The sequence below is a fragment of the Tachypleus tridentatus genome, chromosome 10, assembly GCF_004210375.1.
Source record: "Tachypleus tridentatus isolate NWPU-2018 chromosome 10, ASM421037v1, whole genome shotgun sequence".
Taxonomy (NCBI): Eukaryota; Metazoa; Arthropoda; class Merostomata; order Xiphosura; family Limulidae; genus Tachypleus; species Tachypleus tridentatus.
In genome coordinates this window covers 65,628,453-65,649,780 of record NC_134834.1, presented here as the reverse complement: position 1 = coordinate 65,649,780, position 21,328 = coordinate 65,628,453, and the positions used below count along the sequence as shown (strand labels likewise).

Genomic DNA, 21,328 nt, shown 5'->3' with positions numbered 1-21,328 from the left:
CGCTCTATCGATGTAACTAACTTAATTTCATGAGTTTTTATCCGTTAGAGATATTATTTGTTATTATGCCATCTGTTTTAAGAATTGTTGTCCCAATAACCTAATTTATCGTTAAACGTGTCGATTGTAGCGCTAGCAGCTTCAGGTGGAAAAAATAACCCTAGGCAATACTCACATAGGAAATAACACAAGCACACGGAGTTCTTTACATGGAATGTTCAAACTTTAGTAACTATTAGGTACAGAGACTTATGTCCCACATGCAAAGACTCGCAAAATATTTCTCATAGAACAAGGTCACGAACTATTCAAAAACAAAACTGTAAATTAAACAAAAGAAACGGAAAAATACAATCAGTTTATCATATCGAAATTTCTCAAAAAGATAAAACAAAAAAGAATAATAAGTAAATGTGAAAACCTTTTTTTGTGTGTGTGTGAGATAGAATATTTTCTTTGGCTACTCTTGTCTGGCTGAATAGTGGAAATTGACCGAAACATTTCCTCGATCCTAAAGTGTTGGCACGTTTTTGCTACAGCAGACGCGAACCACAGTCACAGCTAGGCCACTCCCGGCTCTTCGCAAAACAAAACAAGACTTGTATACACAAAATACATTACACATACAATATAATTACTGTGGTAAAGAGAATGACGCAACTAAGGATTTTCGCTTCATCTCTCCATGTGCTTGGTTGTTGTTGTTGTTTTGAATTAAGCACAAAGCTACACAATGGACTATCTGTGCTTTGCCCACCACGGGTATCGAAACCTGGTTTTTAGCGTTGTAAGTCCGTAGACATACCGCTGAGCCACTGTGTGGGGGAAGGGGCATCTGCTTGGTCAACGAGTGCTTATAAATAAAATAAAGGTTTACCACACATCAAACCTCCGGTGGCTCAGTGGGTTTATAACGAAAAAAAAAGAATTTCGATATCCACCGTTGGAACATCAAAGAGAGACCAACGTGTAGCTTTATCCTTAACATCAAGTGAACAAAAAATGCTTTTAAATATAATTTGACACATTGTCTTCACTTAGTATTTTTTGGCTTTAAAATAGTGTAATTTTAGGATAGACTTCACACGTGTATTTTCGAATAAATTATTAAAATAAACTTAAAATATTTATTTTATTATTTCTGACGTCAAAACTATAAAATTGCCGATATAATAACACAGTTACTTTTGTTTAACTACACAGATTATTGCGGACAAAACTATTATGCCTAAATAAGCATAATAATATTTTTGTAACTATATTTTCATCCATTACAATTACAACACTGCATAAATATAATTATATTTACGGTAAATTCAGTGGGTGATCATGAAACACAAATACAACAATGAGTACGTAAACAAGATTGTCTTTATAATGTTATCTAGATAACACAATAATAATTCTGCTTAAATTAACTATAATATATTACGTATGTAATAACGACAATGCTATCCATGAGGACATAACAAGACTACCTAAATACTGCTACTAATAATAAAAGTTATGTTTGTAATAATGACAGTGTTATCCATTAAGACTCAGCTGCAACACCGACCAAATCAGCACAGTTATGTTGCTGGTAACTATAACGTTATCCAGAACACAACTACAACACTATATAAACAAGTTATGTTTTTGATAACTATAGTGTTATTCAGGACACAAATATAACACTATCCAAATCAGTAGTCGTGCTTTGATAACTACAGTTGTTGTTGTTTTTTCGTGTGTGTGATACGCCCATAAGAAAAGATCTTAGTCGAGAACGAACAACTGAAGAATATCTTCCAGTCGATATTTTGGATGAAATTAAGAGTTAAAACGTTAGAATATTCGTGACTCGCATCCGACTGTTGCAAAACCGCGCTTTTGGATTGGATGTACTATAAAAGTGGCAGTCAAATCCGACTATTCTGTCAGACAAGTTTTCTTATTGCAAAGCCACATCGGGCTATCTGCTGAGCCAACCGAGGGGAATCAAACCCCTGATTTTAGCGTTGTAAATCCGAAGACATACTGCTGTACTAGCGGAGGACTTTGTCAGACAAGAATAACCCAAAAGTGTCGGTAGGAGTTGTTGACCCAACTAAAGTCATCTTGTCTGTTAGTTCAAAATCACTAACGTTTACGAGCAATCGTGCAGCTTTGTGAGGAAACATTATTAGCAAACAAGAGTCAAAATGCAATTATAAAAAACATTGTATTACTTAAGTTACTTTGCAGTGAAATAATGTTAAATAGACAAAGTTTAAATGTTTTTAACTCTTTCTTATTATGAATAATATTCTTATTAGTCAGATAAAATGCTCATAATGTTTATTTTGAAAAGTATCTTGCAATAAGTTAATTTTTAATGTTGTGACGCGTCTACCGTTTTAACCCTTAAGCCAAATGCAGAGTTCACTGAAACAAACCTGGGTGTATGTTCACACGTGTAAGCGAATCAAACTCACCATAATTATATTCTGTAACACAATTACTCGTAACAAAATATTACGTAACTAGAGCATTTAAACTAAAAATATAAAAAAATCAAGTTGGTTTAGTCCTTGATTCGTTTCTCGTTTTATCCCATCACTTGAAATATATATGTAATATGAACTAAATAGAGTTTTTGATCTTTAGTGTGCGAGACTTGTGTAGGAAGATATGTACACATGTTTATAAACAATGCAGTTGTATTTATTCATACGCTATTGGTAATTAAAAAAGAAAACATGACGGTTTTAAGCAAACAATATTACAATGAAATTATATACGTTTGTTTTATACACAAACATTTTCAAGTACTGTAAAGCTCAAGTGATGGTTGCTAGATTATTTGAAAGATAAGTAAACTGCCAACGAAGGATCAATAGTACAAAACAATTAGAAAACTGGTGAAACGCTACATTTTACACGTTCTTTGGTTTAACAAAATTAATCTAATCTGTGATGATAATTATGTGTTATAATCTTGCAATAAATTTATCATACAAGATAATTCAAAACACGGTCACCTGCTAAACATTTCTTCATTTCATCTTGTAGATGCCAGGTACTTAAGAATGGAAGAAAACAGCAGGCAGGCCTCCGGTCCCACGGCCTTGCCTGGGGGCTTTATCCCTTCAAATGTTGAACAAGGTACTGCAACGGGACCTTTCGTAAGCCAGGAATCATCGATGGTAAACTATACACACACCTCTCCACAACCATATCAAATACATCCAGAGCAAGTAGAATTTCTGGGCCTTGAATATTCGAGAAGCTCGCCCTTTAACACAGCAGAATCTCAAAATGCAGGCATGCAGGTTTCTTTCGCTAATTCAAGTCTTGAAGTAAATCCATATGAGCAAACAGTCTTGTATAAATTAATATCTAATGTTCCAGGACAACAATCAACCCCATTCCCAACGAGGATTACTTTAACTTCATCGCAAGCACTGTTTAACTCAGCAGAATATCTAACTAATCTGTCCAATCTAGATTCCAAAACGCAAAGATTCTCAGGTACAGCAACACTTACATCTAGTGACGAAAAGTCTACTGAAGGACTTTCTGCTCGTCTTTTAGACAATGACACCAATCCATCTTCCCTTGCAAGAGGATTGTCAGATGCAGCACCTTCCCAAAACGACACAAGTATGGATTTAGTTGGATATAGACCTTGGACAGAAGTTGAAGGGAAGAGACAAACAGTCAATGAATCACGAAAATTTGTTGAAGATTCCAAGCAGGTTGACAGACCCCCAAGTGCTTGTCAGGAAGACACACTGAGGAGGCCTAGTAGTCGTACACTGGTGGGGCTAGAAGTGCAAAGCCAAGTCAGAAGCGATCTAGTCTCTCCTGGAGAAACTACTGGATCTCCTTCGAGACCTCCCTCCCATTTCTCTTCAGGACCATCTCCGAGACCAAACAGTAGAGATCAGCCTGAAATTAAATCTCCACACAAACATATGCCTGTACTAATCGAGAAGGAAAGTTATCACTCGTTTCTGCCACAGTCTCAGGTTATGGTTCAGCCAAATACTTCCATTGCAGAATTAAATAATCTGTCTCTGACATACTATGGTCGTGCCAATACGCCATTTGGAGTAGCGCAAGCTCATACGTCTCAGTTACAACAAACGCAGCAAAAGCATCTTAATAGTGGCAACTTTATATTTTTTGATAGCAAAAATTTTGAAAGAGAACCAGAATCTTCTACACCAGATAGTAGAGAAGCAATTCAAAATTCTTTCCAAGTGCCTTCGGTTTCATCTACCACACCTCGACAGGTTATTTCGCCAATGTCGATGGTACCAGTACCACTGCAAGTGACTCAGATGGAATCCGTCCACTTTAGTGGGCAACAGTCTGTGCCTCAAATTTCAGAAACAACAGATAAACCTAAAAAGAAACGAAAACGGTGTGGTGACTGTCCAGGTTGCATGAAAAAAGAAAACTGTGGAGGATGTGGTCCATGTAAAAGTGTTCGAAGTCATCAAATCTGTAAGCTCAGAAAGTGTGATCAACTGAAAACAAAGAAAGAAAAGGTAAAAAGAATTTAAGTCCTATGTGGTAGTTTGTATGTTTTAAAGCAAAGCCATACAACAGTCTAACACTATGTCCACTGTAGAAAATCCAACGCTGGATTTTAGACTTGTGTGTAAACATACCGCTGACCTACGGAGGGAACAGGTATAGCAGTATGTTAATGAAATATTAAACGCAAATACACTGTTGTTGTATTTTACTTTTTTCTCTTTCTTATAAGTATACGTTTAAAGAATTGGAAATAGAAATTACCAGCAGGTCAAAACGATATTCATTAAAACATTGTAAAACATAAACAAACTCCGATGTTCGAAATATCTAATTGGGAAAAAAGTTAACGAACTTGTTTATATAGAACAGGGTTATTGTTTTTGTTCTTGATTCGAGTCACTATTTAATATATTCAGTAATGTTTGACCTTCATATTACACCATATTTTATGAGAAAATTTAATGTTTGGTAATTTTTAAGATGGATTTTTTAGTAATTATATTGTACATTACTTTTTCCTTTTTCGCTTACTAATGCAGGTGTCGTTACGCTCGGACTTCACTTTAGTGTTAATATGTGTTACTGAAAGAAGAATATATTATCCTGCATCCATGGAATGATTCATAATTGTCGCGCTAGCGTCACAAAACGCCATCCGCAAACGTAACTAATCGTCTGTGCATATGCCGTTTCAGCTCCCAGACTTGTTCTGTTCTGCCTGAACTCGACCATTGACCATTGTAAACTGAACGTTGGATCTCCTTTGTTGCCTAGTTATCGCAGCTGTGCCGAAGTCTAGCAACTTTCTCTAAACAGCCCATCTGCTGTCTTTTAAAGGAAGTTGCTTTTTATGCGTCGCTTAGGATTTTGGAACATGTTTTCAAAAGATGATAAATCTTTTTCTTTTTTTTCTTACGAAAACGGTTATCGTTTCATGGTAATAGAATAACAAGATAAAATAAATAAAATTAAACCACCTGGGAAAACAAAATCCAATATAGCAAAAGAAAAAAAAAATTATAGATACTTGTGTGACATCAAGCAGCTGATGTTTGATGCTGAAATGTACCCGTACATATAATTATGCAACTTTACCTTTTCAACAATAAACCTAAACCCATTACAGATATGCAAAAGTAAAACAAAATTCGTTAATGAAAAATTATATGATATCTCCAAAATTACCACTCACATTTCATTAGTGAAAAAATATTAACAATAAATATCTTCTTACAAATATTTGAAGAAACATCAGCCTCAACCCTTGAGGGTCTAGCCCATCCCCCCTCTGATGACTCTCGAGACCTCTAGCCTACCATATTTTGATGACTCCCTCACACCCTCGAGGTCTCTAGCCTATCATCTTTTGACGACTCCCTCACATCCTCGAGTTCTCTAGCTTGTCATCTTTTGATGACTCCCTCAGACTCTCAATATCTCTAGCCTATCATATTTTGATAACTCCCTCACACCCTCGAGTTTTCTAGCCTATCATCTTTTGACGACTCCCTCACATCCTCGAGTTCTCTAGCTTGTCATCTTTTGATGACTCCCTCAGACTCTCAATATCTCTAGCCTATCATCTTTTGACGACTCCCTCACATCCTCGAGTTCTCTAGCTTGTCATCTTTTGATGACTCCCTCAGACTCTCAATATCTCTAGCCTATCATATTTTGATAACTCCCTCACATCCTCGAGTTCTCTAGCTTGTCATCTTTTGATGACTCCCTCAGACTCTCAATATCTCTAGCCTATCATATTTTGATAACTCCCTCACACCCTCGAGTTTTCTAGCCTATCATCTTTTGACGACTCCCTCACATCCTCGAGTTCTCTAGCTTGTCATCTTTTGATGACTCCCTCAGACTCTCAATATCTCTAGCCTATCATATTTTGATAACTCCCTCACACCCTCGAGTTTTCTAGCCTATCATCTTTTGACGACTCCCTCACATCCTCGAGTTCTCTAGCTTGTCATCCTTTGATGACTCCCTCACATCCTCGAGTTCTCTAGCTTGTCATCTTTTGATGACTCCCTCAGACTCTCAATATCTCTAGCCTATCATATTTTGATAACTCCCTCACACCCTCGAGTTTTCTAGCCTATCATCTTTTGACGACTCCCTCACATCCTCGAGTTCTCTAGCTTGTCATCCTTTGATGACTCCCTCAGACTCTCAATGTCTCTAGCCTATCACCTTCTGCTAACTATGAAGTAGCGTTAGTACCCATTGCAGCTGTTGTTTTTCAGTACAATTTCAATGGATGTTTCAAAGAGATATAAAGGCAAACTAACTTTCCAAACTCGAACTGCAAATTAGCTTTTTGAATTTTAAACACTTACATTCGTTAACAAAGATTCATAAAAATATACATAATTGCGACTATGGGATCATAAAAGTTGTATAAATCCCTATATTTCGTATTGGTTACATTCTGTGTTTACCGCTGACTGTGATAAATCAAAAGGTTTTGAGTTGAACAGTCATTTCCTGTGTGCCAACTGTACGTCGCGACTCTCGACGGCAGAAATGAGTTATAATTAGAAACACTAGTAAAACGCGTACAAGTACCTGACGCATGTGTAGTGAGCGAAAGTCGTCACGTAATGTTAAAAAAATACAGATAAATATTACAATATCTTAATATGAAGTCACTAAATAGTTTTATTTTGCAGTTATACTTATGATCAAACTAGCTGCTAGAAGAATTATGTTATGAATTTTTACGGACGACAACTTTTCATCCTGCTGAATAATTTTAACAGTTTGTATAAGGGCACCATATAACCTCGTGACAACCACAGCTACAATACTGGAAGCGTTTGGATGTATATTTGTCGTTAGGTTTGGCTGTGTAAATCAGACGCGCATAAGGGCACGTGCCCAACCTTACTTTTTCCAGTTAGTGCACATATTTTAATATCAACAACTATGTTCTATGGAGACAGATTCCCCTCCTTCCCATTTCACAAAAAAAAAGAAAGAAAAAATAGGCCCTCGCGGTGTTGATAACTTTTTGTTTTATATTTTTTCAGGTGTATACACAGTATACATACGCGTATATCATTTTGAATATTCAGTGCATGTAAACAGTTTTCATTCTGACACAGTTCAAAAAGTTAGATCGATAAACTATGTATTCACAACTGCTGCACCCTCGCTTCCATGGGAACTTCCATAAATAAAATATAGGGAAGTAAACACGGCAGTGAGAGGGGTAATGTTAAGCGTCACAAAAAGGAACCGGTCGAATCTTTTCAAGTCCAACTAGAATACCCAGATGTGTTCATGATGAAAGCACTTGTCAAATACTTATCGTGTTAGACGATCAGGTTATGTTTCATTAAAATTTAAAATCATACAACTGGTACTTACGTACATTAAGAACATTATAATTGTAAAAAAAAAAAAAAAAGACAATTTTTATATTCTTGGAAATTTCTTATGATGTATATCTAATTTATTTGTACTGCAACAATATATGATTTTTGAATGAAAAAGAATAATATTTTCATACTCTAAGTGACGGTAACAGTGAGGAAGGTTGTATTCCTATTAATCCGGTGATGTATCGTGTTGACATAAAAATGACAGGCTCAATTAATTACACCTTCTAGTAATAACATATCTTGTCCCCGCCTGCTTCTTTTTGGGTTGTTTTTTTTTTTCTAATTTCATGAGAAATTTCACATACCTGAAAAAAAAACCACTCAAACCAACACTAATGTTAAACGAATTTAACCATTGGGTACAGTGATACAGTATCTTTAAAGCATTAGAATCAATGTAGACCTATCATTCGTATTATATGTACTATTCTACTTCGGTTTGTTATTATTGCCTATGCTTTTCCTACAGTGTGAAATCTACACTACACCAAATATTAAGCTTCAAAATATCTCTTCTGATATCATGCAGTTAGTTTTATTTGTTTTTGAATTTCGTGCAAAGCTACACGAGGGTTATCTGCGCTAACCGTCCCTAATTTAGCAGTGTAATACTAGAGGGAAAGCAGCTAGTCATCACCACCAACTCTTGCGCTACTCTTTTACCAACGAATAGTGCGATTGACCGTAACATTTCAACACCCCCACAACTGAAAGGGCGAGCATGTTTGGTGCGACGGAGATTCGAACCCGTGGCATTCAGATTAGGAGTCGAACGCCTTAACATACCTGACCATACCGAGCCTATAATTCAAAAAGAAAGAAGCTTTAGTTGTGTATATAACTTTATATAACTGCAAAACTCTTAATTCAGTGACAATAACGTGGGTAAGAAAGTACATTATGCTAATATAATAATAATATTAATAGGTAGGCAAACGATTTATAAGCATAAGACAAAGTTTTATTGATGTTGGAACATACTTCAGGTTTTCGATAGAATACTGGTCTGTCTTCTTCCAAAAGCGTCTGCAGAATTTTTTTTTCCAGCGGGCAAAGTAGTGTGAAATTGTGAAGTGGATAAAACAACTGATATACATATGCTTAATGAATAAAGAAAGAATTAGGCTTCTCATTTTACGGGGGTGGGTAGAGTGGCGAGGCCCTTTGCCCCCTATCTGCGGATGCCAGTGTCTTTTGCGTATCTGAAGAAGACGGACCAAAGTTTTATCGAACCATGTAGTACGTTCCACTATCAATAAAACTTTTTCTCACGCTTATAAATCGTTGTTTGCCCACATATTAGTAGTTTATTTCGTCAAAATTTGAGTATTATAACAGCTGGTACAACTTTTTTTTTTTTTTTCAAGATGTTATTAATACTGGATATATGCTGCTTAAATACAAACTTGTATATCTGTTAAAGAAAAACAACAACAAAGGTTGTCCAGAGTACCTTGGGGAAATGTCACTAAACCTGTTTTTATATTAGCGTCAGGATGATAAAATGGCGGCAGATAAAGAATCGAGAATTTTAGTTTTCACCTCACAGATGTTCCCTCAGTTAGTGGTATTTATGCAACGTAGTAGCTATTCTCCAATCAACCTTGCAAAACAAATGACTCAACATCTATTAAAAAGAAAAACTTCTTTTCTGATGTTGTGACTGCGTATAGTGGTTATCAGCTCCAGTTTTATTTATTAATTGCCATCATTGCATTACCAGAAAAACCCATAAAAAACAAGTTAATTAAATTTCAAATTATTTAATAAGAAATACTTTTAAAAAGATGAAGAAATGGACAGGGCATCGTAACACGTTTCAAAAATAACTTAATAATTTACTTTGTGAAAATGAAACTTTTGTATGAACAGGCAAACAATTTTAGCCTAAGATTATTAAAAACTAAAACATAATCAGTGCTATTTTCTTTGGCAGCTGCGAAATCCAAATATAAATTATATTGAAAGAAAATTACACGTTTAACGTTTAAAAAACAGTAACTGTTTATACTGAGATTTTTAAAGCTATGATCTACGACGCAAGCTCGCATTAATATGACTGTATCGAGGACGAAATAAGATTTTGTCTAAAATACTGAAGTAAAATTCCTGTATTTTGACAAAAACGCCTAGCAAGACTTAGTTTCTTTTGTTGTTTGTTCGTTTCATGTCATCCATAACCCAGCAGGATATTAATGCATATGTGATTTATTTTTATATCGTAACATAAAATACGTCGGACAAGAAGATTGGGGAGCATATTTGAAATTCCAATGATTCTTAAAGCGTAAAGTGTTTTTTACATTCCTTTCCACTACTGAGTTAAAAAGTCATGTGGTTATTGCACTACAATGCAAAAATAAATTCCAACAGAATTTTCATCAGAATAACGAACAGTCCCTAAAGTTTTAATCTTACAGTAACTCTTGATCTATCTACATATATATGTATCTATATGCGTATGCTAATTCGAAAGTTATCAAACATTAGCCATTTAAAATATATCTGTTACAGAGAGATAAAACTCTTCAGATATTTGTGATAGTATTTTATCCTATTTTTGTAATGTTATTACTGTGCCTTTTGATATTCTGGAACAAAAGTTAATTGCTGTTTTCACCACAATTTAAAAAGTATCATTAACCTTTTCTCCTACAGCACTACTATTACTTCTAAAAGTTCTAATGAAATGAAATTAAAAATTAGTTTAAGGCACTTTATTTTAAAAGGCCAGATAATCGTTTGAATTCTAGTCGTAAAAAAAAAAGTTTTTAACGAGTTCATGTAACGTTTTTCCTATTATTCCTTACAAGACTAACGACAGGTTAAAGATAGCCGACATTTTAAACAATATTCAAAACAATCTATATAATTTAAATAAACTTGTACATTCCACATTTCTTGATCAATCAACACCAAACGTGATAAAGTTGACTACCCCATCCGATCTCATAAAGAACTATCACGTTATATATCTCACAGTATTAGAATGAACTATGTAACCACTGTTGTTAAATTTCTTGAAAACAATGTCTTTCTTTTCACCATTGGTGTACCTTGATGCATTTTATTGTGCTTTTAAATAAAAGCACAATTCCTTATCCTTTTTTACGAAGACATTTTTGTCTCACCCTCACAACCGACTGGTTCTCCATCTAGTTAAAGAATACTTTCGAAATGATAATTTGAAAATATTGTTGCCATGTTCCTTTAATTTCTGAAATTATTTGTAAAGCACCTATCATGTTAAAATAATCACATAAAAATTAATTATGAAAAATGTTGACCTTTCAGAAAGTGTACTGAAAATGAACTTTTAGAAGTTAAACACGATAATTATTTTAGGGTGACTTTCCACTCAATGACTTTTATGTCAATAAAAATGTGATGATTTATATAAGAAGTCATCAAGACATTTCACTTCTTTCAGGCACTGAAAAGATGCAGTTTTGAAGTTTCAATGCGTTATTACTAAGTATATCCGTTTAACACAAAAATTCAGTTATTTAAGTAACAAACATAACTAAAATGGATGTGTGGGAAACATTATGAAACTATCTTTTTGACTGCGTGGAGGAGTGAACATGTGAAAGCCTGTTTCAACTTCGGTGATTTTATAAGTTATTGTGAGCAAAGCAAATATATCAGTAAAACAGTATTTTTCTCTTACATGAACTAAGTAAATTAAAAATATGTCAGGCATTACTGTTTTGAAGATTAAATAAAAGTCAGAACATTGAGTAGATGTATCAAATGCATGTTATATACAAGCAAAATATATACAGCTGTATTGAAAATCAAGTCATTCAGTTATTAAAAGATATTAAAACTATCTAAGTTTAGTATTCTTAAAAAATATTATAACATGAAAGTAACACTTTCTAAAGTTATGCGAGTTGCCACGTACACCCTGATTATACCAGCCTGGCATGGCCAGGTGGTTAGAGCGCTCGACTCGTAATCTGAGGATCGTGGGATCGAATCCCCCTCAAACCAACCATGCTCGCCCCTTTCAGCAGCTATAGGAGCGCTATAATGTGAAGGTCAATCCTACTATCGTTGTTAAAAGAGTAGCCCAAGAGTTGGTGGTGATGACTAGCTGCCTTCCTCCTAGTCTTAAATCGCTAAATTAGGGAAGACTAGCGCAGATAGCTTTCGTGTAGCTTGCGCGAAATTCAAAACAAACTGATTATATCAGTTAAGCATGCCATCAGGGTAACTTCTGACGATCAAAAATTTATAAAAACTTACTTTACATCGAAACACATGAAAGCTTTCCTTACACAATAAGTTGCTGTTAGCAACTATAGTTTTATATCTGTAAAAATGGCTGGTTTGGGTTAAGAAAATTTGTCATGCAGAGGAGCGAACAACGTTTCGACCTTCTTCGATCGTCAGGTTCACGATGACCGAAGAAGGTCGAAACGTTGTTCGCTCCTCTGCATGACAAATTTTCTTAACCCAAACCAGCCGTTTTTACATATATATTTTTCTCTACAAGTGAGTTTTCTCGTCACCACTGATAACTATAGTTTTGTAGTTCCGAAGAGTTACTCGTTGTGTAAGGAAAGCCTTAGATCGGAGTCCTTCACGTTATGTTGAGGTATCAAATACAAGTATTTAAGGTTTACCCTTTCTCCTTTTTTTGATAAGACAAACTGTGTTTATTTTTTTAAAACACCTTTTCACAGCAGATGGTGAATATAACTGATTTAGTTTCTTGTAAAGTTTCTATACATAAAATCTTTATATCCCTTTATATCTTTATATAAAATTTACACATCACAAATACTAGAATTAATTATGTGATTCGACTATTGGTGACCAGTCATCAGGACCACACTCACACTTATTAGTTTTACACATTCCTTACAATATTTGCGAACATTCATAACGTCAGTACGGAACTACGCCAGCACAAAACATTACTCACATTTGATGATACTGTGAAACGCGCGCGCACTCACTTTCTCCAGACTTAAAACGCTATAAAAACCTGAGTTTCAATATTTGTGGTGGCCACAGCAAAGACAGCTTACTGTTTAGTTTTGTTTGTCTCGATTTTGAAAATAACAATACACAACTTTTTCACAGATTTTAGCGCTATTAGTTATGGGTTTTGTGTTTTTTTTTTAATTTCGCGTAAAGCTACACAAGAAGTAACTGCGCTAGCCGTCCCTAATTTAGCAGTGTAAGACTAGAGGGAAAGCAGCTAGTCATCACCACCCACCGCCTACTCTTGGGCTACTGTTTCACCAACGAATAGTGGAATTGATCGCACACTATAACGCCCCCACGGCTGAAAGGGCGAGTATGTTTGGTGCGACGGGGATTCGGACCCGCGACCCTCAGAATTTGTGTGTATATGAAAGCAAATGAACACTGATTTAAGATAGTAAGATAGTAAAACGTTCTTCAACGAATGTAAATATCTCGCCTCTTTAATCTTTGGGCCCGGCATGGCCAAGTGTGTTAAGGAGTTCGACTCGCAATCCGAGGGTCGCGGGTTCGAATCCCGGTCGCATTAAACATGCTCGCCCTTTCAGCAGTGGAGGCGTTATAATGTGACGGTCAATCCCACTATTAGTTGGTACAAGAGTAGCCCAAGAATTGGCGGTGGGTGGTGATGACTAGCTGCCTTCCGTCTAGTCTTACACTGCTAAATTAGGGACGGCTAGCGCAGATAGCCCTCGAGTAGCTTTGCGCGAAATTAAAAACAAACAATCTTTAATCTTTTGCTCAAACTAGATATACAAATTTCATATAATTGCGCTGAATTTTATTTTTCATAATATACAACTTGAAGCTGATTATATTCAACGATTAACGCTGACTTTAAAATGTTTATTCAATCTTATTACCCCGCACTCAGCACTAAATATTTCCTGTAATAATATTCCACAAGTTAATATGCAAGTCATATAACCTTTTAGTGCATAAGACCCTATTAGACCTGTACAGATTTACATAAAACAGTTTTTGAAATTTACTGTCAGTTTTCCAACCAGCATCAGTGTATTCCCCAGCACTTGTGTATGTACGTCTTATTCAACTGTCAGTCAGTGCGAGTCAACGTGCTTGTAAAGTCACAACTTGGTTTTATTGAATTAACACAAGCATTATAGAAGTTTAAAATAACCCAATTTTAGTCGATATTATTATATATATCTTGCAAGATACTGACATAACATGTTGTTTCATTAAACATTCCAATTATGGTACATAGATTCATAGATAGGTGATTAACATACTTCACTTACTTTGTGAAAGAATATTGACTTGTACTTTATGGTGTGTTTGTACCAGTTTTATCTATTTATTCGTTTTACTGTATACAATCAGCTAAAAACACAGACATAAGAATTTTAACTTCATAAAAGTTCCTTTAGATTTAATGACAGGTTTTCCATAATTCAGCTACGTATGTTTCGAAAATAATATTCATTTGTTTTTCTATCACGCAAGGTTTTTCTTTTTTTAAATCGAGAATTAAAAAAGAAACTCTTGCTTTGATTAAATTATTATTTTGTTTACCCCAATGAATTTTTTATTATTATTACATTTTGGTTTTAGACCGATCGGTAAGATTCTCACGTCGCGATTGGTCTAGAGAAATTTATAGCCAGTGGCTATCAATATTTTGAGCGTAAAAAATGTGACCTGATTTCAATGAAACTTATTCACTTATGTAAAATTATATATGACATTGATATCATTTTTCGAATTCAGAGTACAGGAATTACTATATCGCAAAAGTAAAAAATTCAAGATAATAAAATCATCGCAAGCCTGTATAATTTTGGCAATCATGTATCGCTGACTGCTGTAACAATAACGCACACAAAAATACCTTAGTTTCTACACACATACGTATAAAAACTAATACAAGTAGTATTCGAAGTTGCATGGTTCATAGGTTTGATCAAAATCACAGTAGTTACACAGCGAAACTATTCTGCATAGTTATTTCACTTCTGCTGAGTGATATAAAAACATATTTGATACATACGAAATATTGGAAAATGTAGCAAATAAAAGTTCAAACTTATTTAAAGTAATTTGTCTCTATTTTCAACTAAATTACTAGTTGTTCTTTGAATCTTTCAATTTCTTATATAGTTTTTATCCAGAACTTTGTTCTTATTTTTGCTCTCTTTGTGTGCAAATTGTGGAACACAATTTTAGTAGTTATGTGCCAGCACTTTTCGACAATCCTCACATTTGTGATTAATTTCCCTTTATGAATGTATTTAACATTAGTAACTGCAACAAATAAAAAACGTTCAAAGCTCCAATACACCTTATTGTCTAATTCTATTTAGAGACCCTAATTTTCAAAATACATTATACTTCATAATTCAATTATACACGTCAGGGTTACTTACATACGGTATGAAAATACAATACATCTTTGACAATGTCCCATCGTAATAAATTACACGTAACAATACACACGTCAAACCCATGACTCGCACACGCTTATTTGTAACGCAAGGAAACTATGACGACGACAAACAAAAACTATGAACGTAAATAAAACTGGATGTGAAATTCCATACATTTGTAAAGTAGACTGTTTAAACTAAAGTCAAACGTTTAACTTTTCAACGATCAAAGTTAAGTGTAGAAACAAATATGTATAGAATTATCACGCAATAAATAAACATTATTTTCATTTAGAAAACGTCCTTTTTTTCACATTCTTATTCTGATTTATTGTCTGAATGCTGAAAGGTTTTCGTAAGAGTTTTGCACTGTTAGTTTTTGGTGACAAGAGGATCAGCTGTAACCCATGTAATTTAGTATTACTCTAGGAGCCTCTCAAGTTTATACGTTCAATAGTTTTGACCTTTTTCAACATTATGACTCGGCATAAGTTATATGTTTAACGAGTTTTGACAGATGTTTTTTGTGAGTTTTTTTTCAGATGCTTAATGGGTTTCCTCTATTTACATACGAGTGTTTCTACTATTTTTATAGATGTCATTTTGATGTGTTAACTATTTTTCTTTTAAAATATTCATCACCAGTTTAATCAAGTAAGCTTATCTTACTTAAGTAAGGTAAATACAATTATAGTAATTACGTTGTATATTTTATTCTTCCATAATCTTCTTACTTTAAAAGTTGAGGCAAACCCAGATCTTACTCTTTACGCAAACATATTGTGTTAGGATTACTTTTTATTTAATTATTATTTGCTTTTATATGTACAAAATTATTTAATTTATTTATCACAGTATTTGTTTTTTCCCTAAAATATCTGTTTTAATCTGAGACTTAGTGAAGCCCATTATGAGTGATCTTAAAAGAAAACAATTAAAACATTTCTCAGTGTCTGTGAACATTATATTGTAAGAAGTGACATCAAAGATGCTTTAACATAGAAGATTCATCAATAGGGTACAAAGAAACGAATTTTACTTCTTGGTCTTAAATGTTCTCTTCCATTTCAAGAGATGGCCATGTTCCAGCTCACAGCAGTTAGTTTGTTAGTAGCCTAAGAAAGCCTACCAAGCAAAATAGACAGTGAGCTAGCTGGAAAGCAGAATGGATTAACCATTCTGCACACTATCTGCATTTACATGTATGTAAACTAATGGGATTCAAGCATTGGGAGAATTAATATATATATTTTATTTGTTAATCAAAACATTTTTCTTATTTACCTAAAACCTATTGTCTCAATCCACTCATTTGGGTTGGTCCTTTAATCATGATCCATGAGGTAACACTATCATAATAGAAAACACTTGATCAAACAGATGCAAGAAAAATCTCTACATATATATATATATATATATGTGTGTGTGTGTGTGTATCATTTCTAGGATATTATTAAATAAGGGAGCTATTTGCTTAATATTTATAGTACGTATGTTTCTCACAAGTATTTTACTATTAACAATATATTTGTTGCAAACAAAATTGTATATTGTCATATAACATCCACATAAATAAATGTAGCAGCAAACCACTAAGCTAATACATTAATTTTCTTTGGATATCCATATACATTTGCAGAATACTACTTTTATTTGGACATGAAAAATAGAATGGTTGTATGATATGACATATGAATGCTTGAATCCTATAAATGCATAAGTGTAGTTACACTATGATTAACCTGTAAGGTAATGGGTTAGAGTAAGCATCTCTGCAACATTTGAAAAATCGTGATAATATAACCCTGCTTCATAAAAAGAGTTGCATTAAGTTTTCTGAGTGATTGGTTAAATATATTGCAAGTTTATGAACAGTGACAACCGATTAAAAAATATTTCTACCATTACAATAAACAGTGACTGAAACTTTTAATTTTTTTTCAGCCAGACATTGAGACAAGTTTTTAAAATCTAACAAGACATCAAAGTGTGTCTCAGGCTGTTTCCTTAAGCACTGGTAGCATTTCATTATCTCTAACTATATCATATAAAGGACATACCAACTTGAAACATGCCTCAAAATTGTTTGCATCAGATAAAAACAGGAAAGCCAGCTCCTAATGTTTAGGATGCAAATAATAGACAAGGAATAACTTGAAGAATAAAATTAATACTTGAAATTGCCTGTAGTTGTTGAAACTCCAAATTTTCACAGTTGAGAAAAACACAAGCAATTTTATATTTCATGAATATTTCACTTATTCCAACCATGGTTATGTGACTAAAGCTATCATCAGATACAGACGTGTGACCGTACCTTTAGATGCATTTACTAGAAAGATTATAATCATAAAAAAATGGGATATTGGTAAAACATAAAACTGTCCTTTCATTATTCAATTTTGTGATAGGAAGAATCCTGTAGAATCTGATAAATCATGAAATATCAATTTATGTAATGAAGTAAAAATATTTAAGAAAACTACATGGAATGCTTTATCTTGCTTATATTATTTCAATGGACAGACTGCTGTGGTGAATTAATACAGTAAGCAACATATCCATGATAACAGCTTGATTCTTTAATTTCTTTAGAAGGGTCAACAATATTCAGTGTTAGAGTGAATTATATTGCTAAAGATATCTACCTTATTGACAACGAGTCTTTAAAAGTATTGCTACAAATCATGTGCTTGTAATGTCCAGATAAGTAGGAAAATAGTAATGAGCAATTAAATTATTGATAATGATATTCAAAAATTGTAACACAACAAATCAGTGTGCTGATGCTGTCCAAAATTAGTTTGAAGAATATAAAAGTGGCTTCAGTCATCTTGCTAGTGAGCATAATTTCTTGATCTTAAACCATTTAAACATCTTTGAAATGGACTCATGTTGCAACAGCCAAGATCATATTCTACAAATATGAATTGCAAACCATCTTTTTTGATGAGTATGTTAGAATCTTATGCATTTGCACAAAGTACAAGCTATTATCACAGCAAATGGTGGTCCAACTCAGTATTAGGCACTGACATATATGGCCTGGCATGACCAGGTGGTTAAGACACTTGACTCCATAATCTTAGGGATGTGGGTTCGAATCTCCATCACACCAAATGTGTGTGATCGCCCTTTCAGCCATGAGTGCATTATAATGTGATGGTCAATCCCACTATTCGTTGGTAAAAAAGACCAGCCTAAGAGGTGGAGGTGAGTGGTGATAACTAGCTGCCTTCCCTCTAATCTTACACTGCTAAATTAGGGATGGATAGCACAGATAGTCCTCGTGTAGCTTTCCATGAAATTCAAAACAAACCAAACCAAACTGATATATATATATGTGTGTGTGTGTGTGCGCATGCATATATATACATATCACTTTGGCAGTACTATAATAATGTTCACTGCAGTGTACTATGCAGTCATGAAAAATTTAATTGGGATGTAACCAATCATTTTTCATGAAATCAACATACTCTGATCTGATACTGTCAGTTTAGGCAATTTATATTTAAATACTAAAATCACATTACTAGTATAGTTTATAAAATGCAAGACTAATTGTGTTTTTTTTTCAAAATTATATTATACCAAATGATTTTTTTTTTCAGTAGGTATTTACTACACCCAAAATGAGTCATGTTTTTACAGGTTCTAACATATCAGTTAGATCACGATCTAATATTTTCACTTTTTTATATTTTATTTGAGATCACTAATAAAGGTTAGCTAAATGTGAGTAAACACTATGTTTTTGATAAAATTGTAGTTAAGTACTTGAAAAAGTTTCTTACAAATGAGGAAATGAAAATTATAATTTTACAATAACACATTTTGTTCTTTTCTTATTACAATGTAATTTATAATATATATATATATAACTTTGAATATATTACATTTATACATTGTTAACAATATTAATTTTATGGTTAATATTTCATGATGATACAGAATTATTACAATGTTAAAAAGTAACAAAAGCCTACAACTTCATGTTTTCTTAGGTCTAACATAATTTAGAGCAAAATTTGGCAATATTTTCAGATATCATTTTACAAATGTTAAATTGTCCACTGTTCAATGTCAACAGTATGTGAGTATTGTTTTCTTTGGTGTTTCATATACAATATCAAAGAACTGTCTGAAATCCTAATCAATAAAGAGGATCATGGATTTTTTTCAAGACTGAAATTATTGCTCTTAAATTTTTAGTAATAAGTATGTAAGTAAGTACAAGTATGATAAAAATACCATTTTAACTATGTAGACATAATGCTGAAAAACTTTGGTGTAATTATCATTGGTCATAGCATTGAAATTTTTACTTTTTAGCATTTGAAGATGTTTTGTACTTTCTGTTGTTTTTTTTATAGAAATTTAAAATTCCCCTTATTAAATTTCAAATTAATAAAACAATTCTCAATACTAAGCTAATGATAAATGACACATAACTAATGGTCACAAAATCTGATAAATAACAAATACTTATATACTTTTTTACAAAGTACAACAAGCAACATACAAAGTAGTTTCTTTTGTTTTGAATTTTACACATTCTTTTGACTAATAAATAATGGGATTGATCACATGTTATAACACTCTCCTGGCTGAAAAGGCAAATGTGTTTGGTGATAAGGGTTCAAACCCTGGAACTTTACTTTTAAGTAGAGCCAAAATATGTACTCAGTTTTATGTTTGTAGAATTTTGTGGCTTATGAATTAGTTGAATTATTATAAATTTCAAATGTACTTGGGTGAAAAAACTAATGAATTAAAAATATGGTTAATATAAACACATAAACAAAAAAGCTATATAAAGTAAACTACTGTTTAATATACATTTATAAATGTTTATAACATTATTATAATTTTTGGCATGACAAATTACAATTTAATATTTATAATAAAATATTTTCTGACCTCTTTAATATAATTTTTAGACACAAACTTTTATCTTAACATGTTATGCAATATGATTTTAGTTCCTATTCCTTCACAGATAATCAAGTCAAAACAAAAATAACCATCTTGGTCAAAAAATCTTAGCAACACTATTTCAAAAATATTACATTTGTTCCAAATGAAACTATAACACCAAGAATATCAGCAATTGTTATTCTAATCAACATTGTGATTTCCATTTTCATAAGAAAGATTCACAAATTATTTCATCCACTTTTAAAGACTCAAAATCCACTACAACATGGATTTGTGACTCAAAGCATTGAGCCTTTAGTTGAGCAAAAGCATCAACATGAAATTAACCAAATTTGGTAACTCAAGTTATAAAATTCACCATCCACAATATTTTGATAGAACTGGGATCAAGTGGTGTGCCTTTTACAGTTTTACACAAGAATCAATACCAGTGAAAGAATTTTACTGTGTAAATAATGACTTATTTTGAATAGAACAGCTGTAAATGTAATATCAAACTCTTACGTCATTTTGATGTGTAGGTGGTTCCTTTACTTTGATTGGTTGAACAAAAAGGCACAATTTTTTTATTAGGTTTGAATATGTTGTGCACCATGTGAATTAAGTCATTTACTGCATATAATAACATATTAGTGTATAAAAAATCAATCTTGAGGTGAATCATAGAAATAATGAGCTTCCACTTAACATGAAGAAAAAATGACATTATATAAAATTAACATTAGTTCTAGGTCTTATGACATTTTTGCAACATTTTAGCAAAGACAAAATAAAACAGCAATATTCTTTCTTTGCTTAAAGTAACTATGTAAAATATGAAGCTCGTTTGAATGGAAATCTCTTTTTATTTTACAGTACATGTTTGGTTAAATTACATGGATGTATTTACCTGAGAACAAACTGGATGAATACTTATAACTGGGCAAAATGCTATTAAATATTTTTTTATTATTATTTCTAATACCTTAAAAATGTTTGCTATAATGTCTGCCAACATTAACGTTTGTATATTTTTATAAGTGGAGTTTATGTTAACATACACCAAAAAGAGGTGTTATAAAAACAGCCTCATTGTACCCTGTCTACATATACATGCTCTGA

The 21,328-nt window shown here is 33.1% G+C and overlaps 1 protein-coding gene and 1 long non-coding RNA gene across 4 annotated transcripts in view; one reads left to right on the top strand and one right to left on the bottom strand.

Annotated features, from left to right (window-relative positions):
* The window catches only part of LOC143229472 (uncharacterized), a 108,314-nt gene that overhangs the window by 86,316 nt on the left and 670 nt on the right, over positions 1–21,328 (bottom strand). Inside the window, exons 1-2 of one of the 3 annotated variants that reach the window (XR_013015898.1) lie at positions 5,744–8,057; positions 422–578 (exon numbers count right to left, since the gene is read on the bottom strand). This is a non-coding gene — a long non-coding RNA (uncharacterized LOC143229472). Of the gene's footprint in view, positions 1–421; positions 579–3,002; positions 3,118–5,743; positions 8,058–21,328 lie in introns of those variants that run through there. The other 2 variants (XR_013015899.1, XR_013015897.1) reach the window with 2 other exon arrangements.
* Positions 3,051–21,328, top strand: part of LOC143229470 (uncharacterized) — a 103,022-nt gene continuing 84,744 nt past the window's right edge. The window contains exon 1 of the mRNA XM_076461832.1: positions 3,051–4,517. Coding sequence (XP_076317947.1) covers positions 3,051–4,517 — 1,467 coding nt within the window. The remainder of the gene's footprint in view (positions 4,518–21,328) is intronic.